At 38.5% G+C, this 15,518-nt stretch overlaps 1 protein-coding gene across 3 annotated transcripts in view; it reads left to right on the top strand.

Annotated features, from left to right (window-relative positions):
* Positions 1-15,518, top strand: part of LOC134804076 (forkhead box protein L2-like) — a 72,473-nt gene that overhangs the window by 45,848 nt on the left and 11,107 nt on the right. For 2 of the 3 annotated variants that reach the window (XM_063776981.1, XM_063776983.1), the window contains exons 4-8: positions 7,344-7,503; positions 7,949-8,277; positions 9,054-9,279; positions 13,593-13,749; positions 15,088-15,160. In XM_063776981.1, coding sequence (XP_063633051.1) covers positions 7,344-7,503; positions 7,949-8,277; positions 9,054-9,279; positions 13,593-13,749; positions 15,088-15,160 — 945 coding nt within the window. The remainder of the gene's footprint in view (positions 1-7,343; positions 7,504-7,948; positions 8,278-9,053; positions 9,280-13,592; positions 13,750-15,087; positions 15,161-15,518) is intronic. The other variant, XM_063776982.1, reaches the window with a different exon arrangement.

The following is a 15,518-nucleotide window of genomic DNA, read 5'->3' as shown; positions in this document are numbered from 1 at the left end:
TATAAAATTACTAATATTTCTTTTGTCAAAAATATTTTGATATAATATTAAATGAATAATTGCCGATTTCGTTGAAGAAATGTGACGTCACACCAGGGGGGAGGGGTTTGCCAAATGTGACCAAGTGTGACAAGGAGGGGGGGAGGGGTAAAAAAAACCTAGAAATTCGTGTGAAAATTTGTACGAGTATAGCCTACACTGTGTTACTACCACAATTCTGACGAATTCAACCACACCATTCGAAAAACATTACGCTCTCCTTCTGATGCAGTCGGGTAAAAATACCGTTTTATACTATTTTGTTAATGGAAACGTATTTTTACCCGACCGCATCAGAAGAAGGGTAATGTTTTTCGAGCGTGGGTATGTATATATGTCTATTTATTTAACACGCCCTACAGCCCAAACGGCCGGACGGTTTTTGATGATATGAGGTGTGGTTGAATTGTGGTAGTGACACAGGCTATATAAATTTAGAAAATGATGAATGTGGGAATTGTTTTTTTCTTACTGTAGCAATATGGGTACCAAATGAAAGCTAGTGATAAGATCATTTCAAAAATGGCATGGTATGTTGAAAAGAAAATAAAAAAAAGTTTGTGCTGCGGACTTTATGACATAACCCCACGACTTTCACGCTTATCATCTCATATATGTATTTGTATTCAGGGCATTACACTGAATGCATCGATACCATATTCACCCATATCCGAGACGACATGAGCGAAAATCGATTTCAAGAAGACTTTTCGTTCGCTGGCCGAACCTCTAAGGGCTTCCAAGCTACCGTATTCTAAGTAGAAAAACTAGACTCAGCACGAGTACTTAACTGAAAAAGAAAACCGGTCAAGTGCGAGTCGGACTCGCGTTCCAAGGGTTCCGTACATTACCTACCCATACAGACGCTGCATAAATCATCTGTCAAGATGTTAAAGGCCTGAATGATGATGATGAATGATTTTTTTATGTGGAACGTGAATGAAATGTCTTAAAAAACCCTTAGGGGTCAGATCAAAAACTAAGTAACTAAGTCCGACTCACGCTTGGCTGCACATTTCTAATAAAGGACACCGGACCTAAAGTATGGAAAATATGGTTTCAGTTAAATATCTTGAGTTTTTGATATGTTGTAGATTTCAGAGGCCTGAACAAAAGTCTCTAGGGGTGCTACCACTGTTTCCGAGTCGCTTTCACAGTTTCGACTGATTTTGTACTTTAACAAGATTCAATTCCTAACTATTTATTTAAATAATTGACATTAGATTGAACCTATATTGCGATAAGCTGGCCATTTAAAGAAAGGAAAAATGACTGCAATGTCAACTTCAAATGTATATTCAACTTTAAAGTAGGTACTAATACTTTGTTATCTAGTACAAATTCAGTCTAAACTCTGAAAAGGACTCGGAAACAGTGGTAGCACCCCTAGAGACTTTTGTTCAGGACTCTGAAATCTATAACATATCAAAATCTCGAGATATTTAACTGAATCCACATTTTCCATACTTTAGGTCCGGGGTCCTTTTCCTGTCATCTTTAGGTAAATAACAACTTATCTATTTAAAAAAAATTTTAGACCCAGTAGTTTCGGAGTAAAAGGGGGGGAAATGGTCGGACAGGCAGACAGACAGACAGACGCACGAGTGATCCTATAAGGATTCCGTTTTTTCCTTTTGAGGTGCGGAACCCTAAAAACGTATTCAGAATGAAGTTTGACGGCATAATACACAATCTTGCCAGCTGTTACGAGTAACTACTTTCCTTACCTATACTCAAAACATTCACATTACTCATTACCGAGATTAACTCAGCTCTGTTACGTGAATGTTTGAAAAAGGTTTCACGTGCGCCGATAGAGTTATCTAAGTATAACAACGATCATCTGGGCATTACCTCAATCGACAATGCACACGTACCTTACCTAGAACCTTACGTTATTAAACTTTATTGTTTGAGGGAACAATTACCTTTTGTACAGTGGGTATCGGAGCCATTATCAGTAGACGCGTTAAGTAACGCCGGAGGCTCGAGTTCGACTATTTAACTTAAGTCACAGGTTCATAACCAGTTTTTATTATGTCTTTGTTCGCTTGGTGGAAAAGAAAAGTAACTATGTACCTACTTAACACAGGTCCAAGCACTTTACCACATTCTTGAGAACTTATCAGTCGTACTCTGGTTATTTATAATATGTATTTCACATTAGCTTTACTGAAACACATTCCAGACAGCATTATTTAAAGGTGTAGTAGACACATGTTAAATCTTTTCCGTTTCTGGGTAGATAGTTTCGGAACTAGTAAATTAGAAATGTCTGTCTGCCATTATGTTGCACTTGTGATTTTCACTAGGAGATTAGAATGGTGATAATGATAAAAGGCGTATTAAACACCCTTAGAGCATCATTGCAATGAAGCCTTTTAGTACGACGATCACTGCTACTATTCCTTTGTGTTTTGAAAAAATTAAAACCGACCAAGTGCGAGTCGGCCTCGCGCACTAAGGGTTCCGTACCATTACGCAAAAACTGCAAGAAATCACGTTTGTTGTATGGGAGCCCTGCTTAAATATTTATTTTGTTCTGTTTTTAGTACCTATTTGTTGTTATAACCGCACCAGAAATACATCATATGAGAATATTTCAACTGCCTATTCGCTATCGCTATAGAGATAGGTACAGCCTGGTGACAGACAGATAGACGGACAGACAGACAGACGGACAGCGGAGTCTTAATAATAGGGTCCCGTTTTTACCCTTTGGGTACGGAACCTTAAAAATATTCATATCTGTTACATTTTGAATTTCACAGACCTATAAATCTCGGTCTTTTTAATAGGCTTGCTTTTGACGGGGATATAGATCCAACACGTAGAGGCCCTTTGGAGAGCTTTAATGTCATGTAGAACGCCTGCTGGAACCTGTTCACAGGCGCTACAATAGACACCCATGATCTGTTACATTTTAATTCACATATATTGATAGATACGAGTACACATTTAACAAATATCATCCCTCTTTTTTAGGTAAACATCTCTTGTCTCCCCTGAGGCGATACTTAACCTGACTTTTCTCTTTCGTAACCAAGTGTTTGGTAATTAGTAATCGACCCAATAAGACTCGGTAACTCTCCTAATTGAAGAGAAATATTTGGTTTCTGCCCTAGGCGTTATGGCGAAGGTGGGCTACTAAGAGCATCAAACAATATCGGATTACATTTAAGTTCTACTCTTATTCGATTGTATATATTTACATAGATAAAAGTTACGGGGAGTACTCCAGACCTGTCCAGGTAATAAAATACGAAAATATCATGGAGCTTTCTCTTTGTATAGTTTATCGCTGCCTACTCTTTTAATTATTGTAAGTTTTAAAAGTGTGAGAAACTTGATTAGTGGTCAAACGATATTTCGGTAATATCTAAGTTAAAATACTTAGTACATTAGACCAACGACACTGTGGTGGAATACACCTCATTTGGTTGAGGATCAACTCGGAACGGATCCCACGTGACCGAAGGCACAGTTATTCGCCGTGTGTAATCCACTCCCGAACTAACGTTTCACGATTGTTATTTGTTATTAATTTCACGAACGATACGCTGGCTTTTAATGTTTTATAAATACGCATTGTTCTACGCGCGACACAATGCCCGGCGGCGCGGCGTTCGCGGCGCTCGAATCCGATACGCGGGCTACAGCTGTCTGCTGAATTCTTACCTACCTTACCTGATTTAATACTACAATACTTCCCCTATTTAGATTATTTTAACGCTTTTTGAAAACTCTAGGTATACACGTATACAGTCACGGAATTTGAAGGAATGTCACTTTTGAAGCTTAATGCTTTTAAGTACATAGAATCCACAAGTGTCATGACAGACCTTCAGATTCCGTTCTTTTTTGGTACTTATAGAATTTTAACATTTTTTACTCTGTAATGCTAGTTTTCACTTTTTAAGGTTTCGTCGTATAAGTATAAAACTATAGCTATTAGGGCATGTAATATATAATTTTCGGATAAATTGGATTATTCTTTTTTTTTGTTAGAAAGTGCATTGTTTTTGTTCTAAAAATAGATTCCTCGTCCTCAATTTATCCGAAAATGATATATTACATGCCCTAATAGGTATAGTTTTAGAGAAATGTTGCTCCAAGTGAAGCGTCGCAGCGTCGAACTTCCCCCCTCCCCCCCTCCCCGCCACTAAATGAGAGGTGGCTCTCGACGGCTCCCGGTCTGTATCTGCTCAAGACCAGCTAACATTCAACTGTGCCAAGTTTCAGCGCATAGTCTCAAAGTACAAGGTCCCCATACAACGGTGTGCACTAACAAACCAGCTATCACCTAGAAACCCTTATAGTTTCGCCATGTCTGTCTGTCTATCTGGGGCTTTGCTCCGTGATCGTTAGTGCTAGAAAGCTGCAAGTTGGCATGGATACATAAATCATGCATATGCGTTAGAACGGTAAAATAAAAACTATAAATTTTTTAAGTACCTCCCGTACAAACTGATTAAAACCATTTTTTTTTTGCTTTGACCCAATAGTGTGGGGTATCGTTGGATAGGTCTTTCAAAACGAATAGGGGTCTTCAAAAATCATTTTTGATATAGTTAATATTTTCGGAAATAATCGCTCCGAAAGAAAAAAAAATATGTGTCTCCCCTCCTCTAACTCGAGGGTCCAAAAAATATGAAAAAATCGTGAAACAAGAGCTTCATAAATACTTTCAATGAAAACTATAGCGAACATGATCGGTCCAGTCGTTTTTGAGTTATTACAATAAATCTTCTTTTCTTAGTAAAAAGACCTACAAAGCGCTGCAAAGGCACTCCCTTATGCTTGTAATGTACATATACTTACTAATAGCCCCCATTTAGCCTATTTTGACAAAATGGTAACTAGGAAACCCTACACTGAGCATGGCCCGACATGCTCTTGGCCGATTTTTTTAGAACAAACAGACTTGACTTTTAGGACTTCAACATCAGTCAACATCCCTATTCACGAAGCTATTTGTGCTGCTATGACGGTTCGTATACGTAGGGACTCGTAGGTATTTTCTTAGCTATTCCACGACGATTCCAAGAAGCCCGTATCGGGAGGCACGTACGTGTAAGATTGGCTAAATCTCAACTCAACAACACACTTTATAACAATAACCGCACTTTAGTTTTTCCGTGCCCTTCGGAGAATTCTATTTAGAGTGCGAACAGATTGATATATGGGTAGATATAATACAGAGCACTGGGTATTGGTAAGGACCTCGAGTGTTATGATTCTAAATTTGAATAACGCGACTACGAGAATTTGCGCTAATGAGTCTTTTTTTAAGGGCAACTCAAAAGGGCTCGAGCCTCCGAATGATTTTAGGTTTTTTCAAAATACTATTAGCAGTAAATAAAATAAGCGTTATTGTATTATGTACCCCATGAACTTTGAAAACAATGCGTTTTTAATTTTGTGTAAAAAAATTAGAGTTCTCTAAAAAGTTTCGTGTCTCTAACAAGTTGAAAAGTTTTAGAATTTCGAATTAATTATAAGAGTCTAAATAACTTATTTAGACTCGTATAATTAAGTTCTTTTGAGTCCTCTGACTGAAAGGACTCGAGTCTCAACCAACACTATCAGGTACTAGCATCAGTGTATGCCGTTAACGTGTGCAGTTAGGGATAGGGTGCAGTAGGGGATTGAGTAATATCATTTATTATTTCCGAGTCGCCCTTTTGGTTAAAGGATACATCGAGGGGAAACCTACAAAAATCTACTGAGAAATTCAAAAGTTGTGTGTCAAAAGGCCCAAATTTATATATGTATACAATGTTGCGTGTTATACAGCAAACTTATAATCCATTTAAAAAAAAATCTTCTACTTTGGCCTAATCAGAACACGATACCGAATATGCCCTTAAACCGATCCCCACTGTTTTTGTTACATCCTGTAGTTTAAAATAATACTAACCGAATTTTCAAATTAAAAAAAAAATATCATTGAAGCAGATCTTCCTTCAATTCATGAGAGTGGTAAGATATAGCTATGTACTCGCCATTAATGACTATTGACCTCGAACCTCATGATACCATAATACATGGATTTTTGGTAAAATATATGAAACGTGAAACATAAATTTACATAGTACCTATATAAAAATATTCATATATAATTTATATGTCCCGTTGTCATTTTATTGGTATAATATCTGGGAGACCGAGCTTTGCTCAGAAAACATAAAAACTCAAAAATGTGTGTTTTCCCAGAGATAAGACTTAGCTAGATCGATTTATCGCTCCCGAAAACCCCCATATAGCAAATTTCATCGAAATCGTTAAAGCCGTTTCCGAGATCCCCGAAATATATATACAAATTAACAAGAATTGCTCGTTTAAAGGTATTAATATATTATCTTTATTTATTTTTCGTCTTAAGTTAGGGTTTTTATAATATGAATATAAAAGTAAAATATAAAAATACAAAACGATAAAAAATACATATAAACACATTATAAAAAACCTAACCTAGGGTGCCGCCAGCAGCGGGGCAAGGCCCAAGCTACCGGTGGTCAGGGCTGCAGAGAGAGGAACCGGCGGACTATCCGCGCCGTGTCCAAGATCACCGCCTTCTGCATCTGACCCTTGATCCAACCACCTAGCGAAAGTCTATCAAGATGTTGGTCGAGACTCTTCGCTATTAGACCGTTCACTGAAACGACTATCGGGACAATGATCGTCGAATCAACATCCCACATGGCGGTTATCTCGTGAGCCAAGTCTAGGTACTTACTGGACTTGTCCTTCTCGGCCTTCACGAGATTCTCATCATGGGGGATGGTGATGTCAACATATTATTATTAGATAGATTTAGTGCACATACACATAAGTAAATATTTCCAAAACAGATTGACTCGTATTTTTTTGTAACGATAACGGGCTGCACCAAAAACGGTTATATGATAGACTTTAGCTTCTGGATGTTATGTATTTATCGAGGTGTCTAAATTTTGTTAATTTAACTGTAATTTCTCTATCTTATTAAAGACGTCCAATTATTCTGCTCTCTTTCATTGGACATCTGCCATTGTTACTATCACTACCTTCCTATCTACTACTAAAATATGACAATTGATCGCCGCAAATGTATGTGAATTTTTTTATTTATTTCTATTTAAACATTGTAACGTTACCTATACTTATACTGTGTAACATATTGAATATAAAATAACTTATTAAAATAAACTAAAACTACAAAGAAATTAAAATTAATACTAAAATAAAAGAAACTTACCTATAAAATAAATAATTGTATCACAGTACAACAATAGTTGAAAAATATTTCCTTTTTGTTGCAGGTTCTTCCCCGTACGAAAATCGGCTATGTCTTCAAGACAACCATGGCCCGGACACATCGAATTCTCAGAGCGTGAAGGGCGACGAGGAGCTGTCCAGAGTTTACCAAACTTTGAACATGCAACCACTCTCGAGAGAAGAGAACACCAGCTCTAATAACAGGTCAGTGACAATGATAAATAACTTTAACACTCATAACTTGGGTACAAGCTTGCAAATACAACAGTTTTCAAAAAACAACAGTTCTAATAACAGGTTGAGAACTAACTAACTAGTTCTAATAACTCATAACTTGGAAACAAACCTTACAAACCGCCCTCAATTTTAGACACAAAATTCCAAATAGTTACCCGTAAGCGCGAAAAATTAAAATACAAGCTTTTAAAAATGTAAAGATACCTACGTGATTAATAGATTATTAGAAAAGCTGTATTCAGCATTCCTACATGAAACATGTATGTTAAATACATACATACAAGGCATGGTAGTAGTAATAAACTCGCCTTATATATTAATATATCTGAGATTTCAATTTAACTTCCTTTATGCAAAGCTGCTTAATATTTTTCTAAACATTTAATATATAGATAGCTTGTAACTTTTCCAGTAGCGAAACTAAAAGCAAGTCAAAATCTGCGACTCCGGCCAGCCCCGGACGCTCGGAAATGAAGCCCCAGTCAACCACGACCTCGCAGGCCCTCACCAAGCCCCCCTACTCCTACGTCGCCCTCATCACCATGGCCATCCACAGCAGCCAGTCTAAGCGTGCCACGCTTAGCGAGATATACGCATACATCACCAAGGAGTTCCCTTTCTTCGAGAAGAACAAGAAAGGCTGGCAGAACTCCATTCGACACAACTTGAGTCTCAACGATTGCTTTATCAAGGTTCCGAGAGAAGGCGGGGGCGAGAGGAAAGGCAATTACTGGACTCTTGGTAAGAACCGGCGTACATCAACGTATCACCACTATTTCACTTTAGGATCTGTTTAAAGGATGACTCACGTTGGACCGGGTCGTGTCCGGGCCGGAGCTTCCGGCGCATTGTTTTCTATAGAAAGCATCACGTGATCGCCTGTCATGACGTAGAAAAGTAAGCGCCGGAAGCTCCGGCCCGGACACGGCCCGGTCTAACGTGAGTCATCCTTAAATCTGACGAATGTGCCGTTATTACCATTTGCGCACTTCACGCGTACTGCAAATCATGCTACTAACGTAATTCAAGACAGTATTGCTACTCGCAAGTCTCTGCGATTCCTTCGCAAACAAGCATTTTCGGGGCATATGTATTTGAAGCGCACTCGCGTCACGTTCGCAAGATTTGGACGCACTTAAAATTAAGTTGTTTATTGTATCCGTATATCGTTAAGTATGACATATGTTTTAGAAATGTTATATGCTTATGTGCGCTTAGCGAGTGTGGCACCGCGGATGTTCTCTTCTAATTTCCCACGTGTATAAGTCATTATGCGAACTGCTAGCGAATTTCATGTTTATAACTTATTAATGTTTTTGCGAGTTAAGTGTTGTTGAAGCATTCTGCCAGAGTGTCTCTTACGAGCGCTATTCTTAATAATTCTTAACACTCTAGGAAGCCGATTTGCTCTTATGATATTGCATGACTTCTAAATTTAACAGCAAAAATCGGTTTCCGAACATTTTCTGAATGAAGAGTAGCTTTCGTAAGCGACACTGGTGGAACGCCTGTTGTAGATCCCCACTGCGGTGACATGTTCGAGAACGGGAACTACCGTCGCCGACGCAGGATGAAGCGGCCGTCGAGGGCCACTCCGTACTCCAAGTCGATATTCGGAGACGCGTACCATGTAGCCCACGTGGCTCAGCATGTGCCTCCCCATATGCAACCTCTTCCGTTGGGCGGGAGAAACTACTTTGGAGCTACGTCTCCTTATCCGCCGTCTTACCCGAGATATGACACGTAAGTTTCACTAGATAAGAAACAACGTAGTATTTAGCTAGATTCGCAAGGGACTCAAATAACATACACATATGTAAAACCTTGAATTATTAACGACGGATAGCAAAAATATATCCGTTCACTGGGACTTGAATAAAACTAACTAACTAGCCAAAAAAAATCCTATAGTACTCTCACAACAACGTGTGGCAATACCTCTAAGTATTGAAACAAACAGCAGGCGGCAAACTGCTTTACCGATTACGCGAGTTCAGCCAGAATTTGCACAGACACTTCCTACTTAATCATTCAGTTAGATCTTGTATAATGTATTATACATGTATGTATGTCAATATCTTTACATAAAATGTAACGCATCATTAGTATAAGTAATTATTATAAATATTTACGTTTCTTATTCTCATGTTTACAAAACAAATGCGATTACTTAATTCATTAACTATAATAATAAAATTGAATTTGTGTGTGTGATTTTAGTTCCCATTTCCGTATAGGTTCACCCATTGTCGACGTGTTAGTAAACATTTATGTGACATTAGATAACATACAGGTGGACTCACAGTGCTTATGCGATACGACCCCAGTTTCATTTATAAAGTGATTCTAATTGTTAATCTGATAAGTCCAGACATCGTAAATTTTATAGCATATTCGGTGCAGCGGAGTGGTGTTAACGGAATTGGTATAAACAATTTCAACCCTAATGATTAATTAGCGTTAATTACGTTAATATTAACCTTAATTTACCATTTCAGTTGGAATTATCTATGTCGGCGGCCGATCGTAAGATCAGGCATATCGTGAAATTCCTAGGCATATCGTGAAACGTGAAAATCTTTGACTCGTTCGCTGAATCGACGGAGCCCCGCTACGCGGGGCTCCTATTTTTGGACAGTTTGCCCTTCGGGCATCTGAAGCAACCTAACGAACCTATCCTACCTATATATTGGTTTGATGTGACTATCGTCAAAACATTACACAGGAACAATACGATCTGCCTGATCGTACGATCGGCCTACGACATCTATACCAATTCCGATAACACCACTCCGCTGCACCAAAAATGCTATAAAATTTACGAAGTCTGCTGCTAACATTTTAGTGCGAGTTTATTTGAGTTAAGGAATGAAGGCATATCATTTCTATAAATATGCGCAATAGAACTAACCTGAAATCGGCAATACAGAAAAGGACCTGAATGTGTCTAAACAATAGTTGCATTCAATACTACGGTAAGATTTCGGGGCAAGTACTTACCTATACCTACTTACGTCAAGTAGCAGTAGCAGGTACCATACCTATGGGGCTGCTATGGATATGTAGGTACCTATGAATTGTCACTGCCAAGAACTGCTTGGTGTGAAGTAAGCGCGGTCGGAATCTAGCTAACTGCTAAATATACCTGTACAGAAGATGGAAGTTCACTTCATGTACATCGGTTCGCTCGTGCAGGCGATGGCAATATTGACCGTGACGTGAAAAATCGAATTGGTACAGGGTGGCTGAAACGGCGACAGCTCACGGGAACTATTTGAGATGCCCGGAGGCATTTACAAATCCAATATGGATGATGAAATTATAAAACTATCATAATCCTGTCGTTATGTATGGATCATGTTGGCCCCTAAAGTTAACGGATGAAAAAAGATTGCATGCAGTGTAGCGGAGATGAGAATATTAAGAGGATAGAGTCGTGTAGAAAGAGAAGAGTCGTGGAATGTATGGGGCCCAATACATTCCACGACTCTTCTCTTTCCGAACAAACTATCAATATAGGTACACGCACTGTCTGTATCGATTTCGAAATACTTGGCTTGTTGCATTTGAGGAGGAGAAATATAAGCGATGGCAACGCTTGGTATAAAAAAAAGGCACGTATTTAACCGGTCATCTAATTAATCGAATTTGGGTAGTTTAAAAAAATAGAAATGGGTACTAAAATTAATAGTTTGGCAACAAAAACGGAGCCTTAAAATATATCAATATGAGTTGTATTTTAATGCAGTTACAGCTTTTGATTATTTTTAGGCAGGTACCAAGTATTTATTTGGCAACTGAATTATATATTGGAGACCATTTATGAAGCACATTTTAAAAAGAAAACGACTATCTATTAATTCAAACATGAAGTTCTTTTAAAATATTTTGTTTGGTCATTACACGGTCAACCTAACACGCTCCTCCTCGCTTTGCTCGTCGTCGCACCTATCTGTTGACTCTGGCAGAACACAGTGGTAACTATTGAAATTAGTAATCAATAAAGATCTAATGGTATAATGGCCATTAGCCGTTTCATGATTAGAAATTTCGACTATAAGTATACTGACCATTACGTATTGGTAAATTAATTTGAGGTGCTTTGTGTAAAAACTGACCAATATTCATTAAATTTAACTGCTTTCGTGTTAAAATACTACCTAGCTGAAACGATATATATATGTCGTAGTCAGATCGTATAATCCGCCGTATTACATTACGGCTAGCCGTTATCAAAAACAGGGGCGTTTTGAAATGCGGCGGTTCGACGATTAGCCGGATTGTCATTGCGATACGTTCTTCAATAAGGCGGCCAACGTTTAGCCGCATCGTACTACTATTTTAGATTGTAGAGTGACCAGTTCTTTCGGTCGCCTACGTAACCGGAGTTTGACAATGTTTGCAATTTAATTTATTTTTACCATGGTCCCACCGCACTACATGTATTTATTTTCCAAAACATTTCCTTCGCAACTTAAATAGACGGAGCCCCGCAAGCGGGGCTCCTATTTCTGGGCGGTTTGCCCTTCGGGCATCTGAAGCTACCTAACGAACCTAACCTACTTACCTACCTACGCTTTTTTCCCCAAAGTGTAATGTTTTCACGGACGTCTCACTAAATCAATAGGTAGGTAGGTAGGTTAGGTTCGTTAGGTAGCTTCAGATGCCCGAACGGCAAACCGCTCAGAAATAGGAGCCCCGCGAAGCGGGGCTCCGTCTAGTTAAGTTGCGAAAGAAATGTTTTTTGAAAAGAAACAGTCCGACGAACTCCAGATTTGATGGACACCCCAGCGTTTGTCAGGCAGCGCCACGGGTGTTAAAAATGGGAACTAAAAACTGTCAAAGCGGCGGCTAATGACTCGCTGTATTATATTACGGCTAGCCGTGTTGAAGAACGTATGGCGCCGAATACATTCCGGCGGATTCTCATTCAGCCGCATTCAATCCGGCTAATCGTTAAACCGCCGCATTTCAAAACGCCCCTGTTTTTGAAAACGGCTAGCCGTAATGTAATACGGCGGATTATACGATCCGACTGCGACATATATATGCCCAGTTATGACTATAGTTGATTACTTAGGTGTGAACAACTAGATGACAACTAAATTTTATGATCGCTTTACAATATTAGTTACCAATTTATTATTTTAGTCGCCAACCTATCATTTTAAGTTCCCTATAATGTTTTTGGGTAGCTTGATTTTGCTGCCAATTTTTTTAATAATATGATGTTTATATTTGAGGCTAATATATTTTTTTGACGCTAAAATATTAATGCACAGCCAAATTATATTATTATATGCCCAATGAAAGTTCCTGTTTAATATTTTAGTTGCCCGGTTAATAATGAGCCAAAAAAAATTAAACTTCCATGGGACGACCATCGATATATTTGATAGCTGTTAACTGTCAAATAACCAAAGAGTGCAGGTAAGGTCTGCCATGTCGTGACCTGAATTGGAAGCCATAACAACTCACGCTTCTAAGTAGGTGCTGCCCCCGACACTGAACGCTGGCTCTATTTGGCATAGTCTGCCATCTAGTGGCTTAAAATTAAAAATGGAAACTTAATGCTGATGAATGACACTACAATAATGCTTCGCGCCAATGAATAGTCGGCTTCTGTGCTGCCATCTACAGTTCATGCACGCTCTCAGGGCTCGGAACCGGTTTTTTTGAAAAACCCGAAATAGCACCATATTTTTTATTATTTTATGCTTTTTATGTAGGACTGAATCATGTGTTTAGGTAACAACTTCGTATTATTAGATTGTCCCATTAAAAATGGAATAATAAACCAAAGAACGAAAAAGAACGTAATAATACCTACCGGTATTTTTTGTATGACAGAAGCCTTACGCGCTCCTTTAAGGTGACAGTCCATTGCCAACGAAAGCAGCACTACCAATCATTTTACTATGGAAATTGACAATAACACCGACGCGTTTGTACTCGTAGTGCAGCTGCGGTCAGAAATGGAATGTTACCCTTATCCGCCATGGCAGCGTCACAGTGATACATAGAAGGAATAAAATGAATGGATGTTCATGTTTCAGGGCATGGTTGTCTCCCTCTAGCGCCGGACTGGGTTACGGCGGCGCATGCGGCGGTGTTGGCCGCAGCCCGCCCGGCTGCTCGCCGCACACCGCACTGCCGCACCAGTCCTCGCCAGTGTCGCTCAACCCGTTCGCATCGCATCAGCTTCAGGGTCAGGTACGTGGGTGAAAGCTGATCCTCATTCCTCGCCGGTGCCGCTCAACCCGTTCGCGTCGTGATTCGCACCAAATTCAGGGTCAAGTAGATAATAAATAGAAGTCATGTTTGACTGTTCAAGCTTCGTCAGCTGCTTGCCATCACACGTCTTCATTCATTACATTTACACGTTTTTTAGATATAAGGACAATGACTTCCTAGTGCATACACGAGTACTAGGGCAGTACATGAGTACTAAGTGTACTGACCATCTCTGTGTGACAGGTCTGCCTATCTCATAGATTGGTAATCGTTCTCGTAGCCTGGTAAATCCAATTGTATCTTGAACTTGAATAATATTGAAATAACTTATGGCTTTTAAAATTATAAGCAACCTAAATATTGTTGGATCACTTAAGTTTAATTTTTACTTTTTTTAAGATTACAATTAAGGAATCTCAATCAACACGAGTAGTTCCGTATTAAAAATATTTTGGAAAATCCACGCCTTCTCATAAAGATGGCCGTAGACTTCATAATCAAGAAGAAGGCATAATATGATGGGTAATTGGATTTACTACCCTATTTACAAAAATGAGTGGTTGTATCTAAAGCTTTGAAAATAATTAAATTGCGGATGCGGATGCGAATATTCGCAACATCCCTGCTCTCATGTAGGCCTAAATCGTAAATATAGACATAAGCAGTCTCACAAACCAGTTTGTAAGCGGCTAACGCAAAGTTCATAACGTGATAGTCTAATAATTGTAAATTTCAGGCTCCAGTTCCAGAACGCGTGTTAAAAGACCAATTTGATTTCTGTAATTAAATTCAGATTGAAATTTTACTAGCGTATCACGATGCTGTAAAATTGCATGCTTGCAAATAGGTACTTGAACGACGATTTTGCTAAGCATTTCCACGTCGTAAAATAGTTTAAAACGTTTGCAATTGCGGTGTTTAAAATTAAAACTCAATCTTTGAAGCTGTTAATATATATATATATGTATTCGACAAATAGATATTCAATTCACGGATAACTGCCACTTTGATGCTAGTAATTAATTAATATTCAACTTGAATAAACATCGTTAAACAAACGATTTGAAAGAGTAGGTGTATATTAGTTAGCTCTGATTAAATCTCGTTTTGACTGAAATGAAATTGAATAGTTTGTGAAAACTAGTTTTCACCAAGGCACTTTGCGAAAATAGTATTGACTAAAAAATCCCAGTTAAAACTAATTTTCACCAAGGCGTTTCGGAAAACTAGTTTTAACTCTTAGGGACATCGCGTTTATATTAAAAATGGGTTTTTATGGTAACATATTCTTCTTTAATTATTATATTTTTATTTTAGATACAGAGTCCCCTGCAACCGATGCAGTCAATGCCAATGAACTACAACACTATAGGAGGTGTCACTTCTTTGGGTAAGTTTTAGATCAATCAAACTGATTTTTTTAAATGTAATTCACTCAAAAACAAGTAAAACATAAAAAAGAACCGGCAAGACAGGTAAGTAGATCTACGTTGATTAATAATTAGGTAGGTTCGTTGAAACCAAGGAAATGTTTTAGCGATCTGAATCAGTCCCGTGTCCCACGGATACATATACTTGTGGCAAAGGTTACATAATATAGAGCACTTTAAACAAATTACTGTCGTATTTTGTAAAAACAGAAGAATGAAAGGTACTCAGTATGTGATATGAGTACCTACTTACACCTAACGAGTTGGAAACTAATAAACTATGTACCTAGTAGTTAGTCGTCTTACACGGAGGTATTA

The sequence above is a fragment of the Cydia splendana genome, chromosome Z (assembly GCF_910591565.1).
Source record: "Cydia splendana chromosome Z, ilCydSple1.2, whole genome shotgun sequence".
Lineage (NCBI taxonomy): Eukaryota > Metazoa > Arthropoda > Insecta > Lepidoptera > Tortricidae > Cydia > Cydia splendana.
This window is presented reverse-complemented; position numbering and strand designations above follow the sequence as displayed.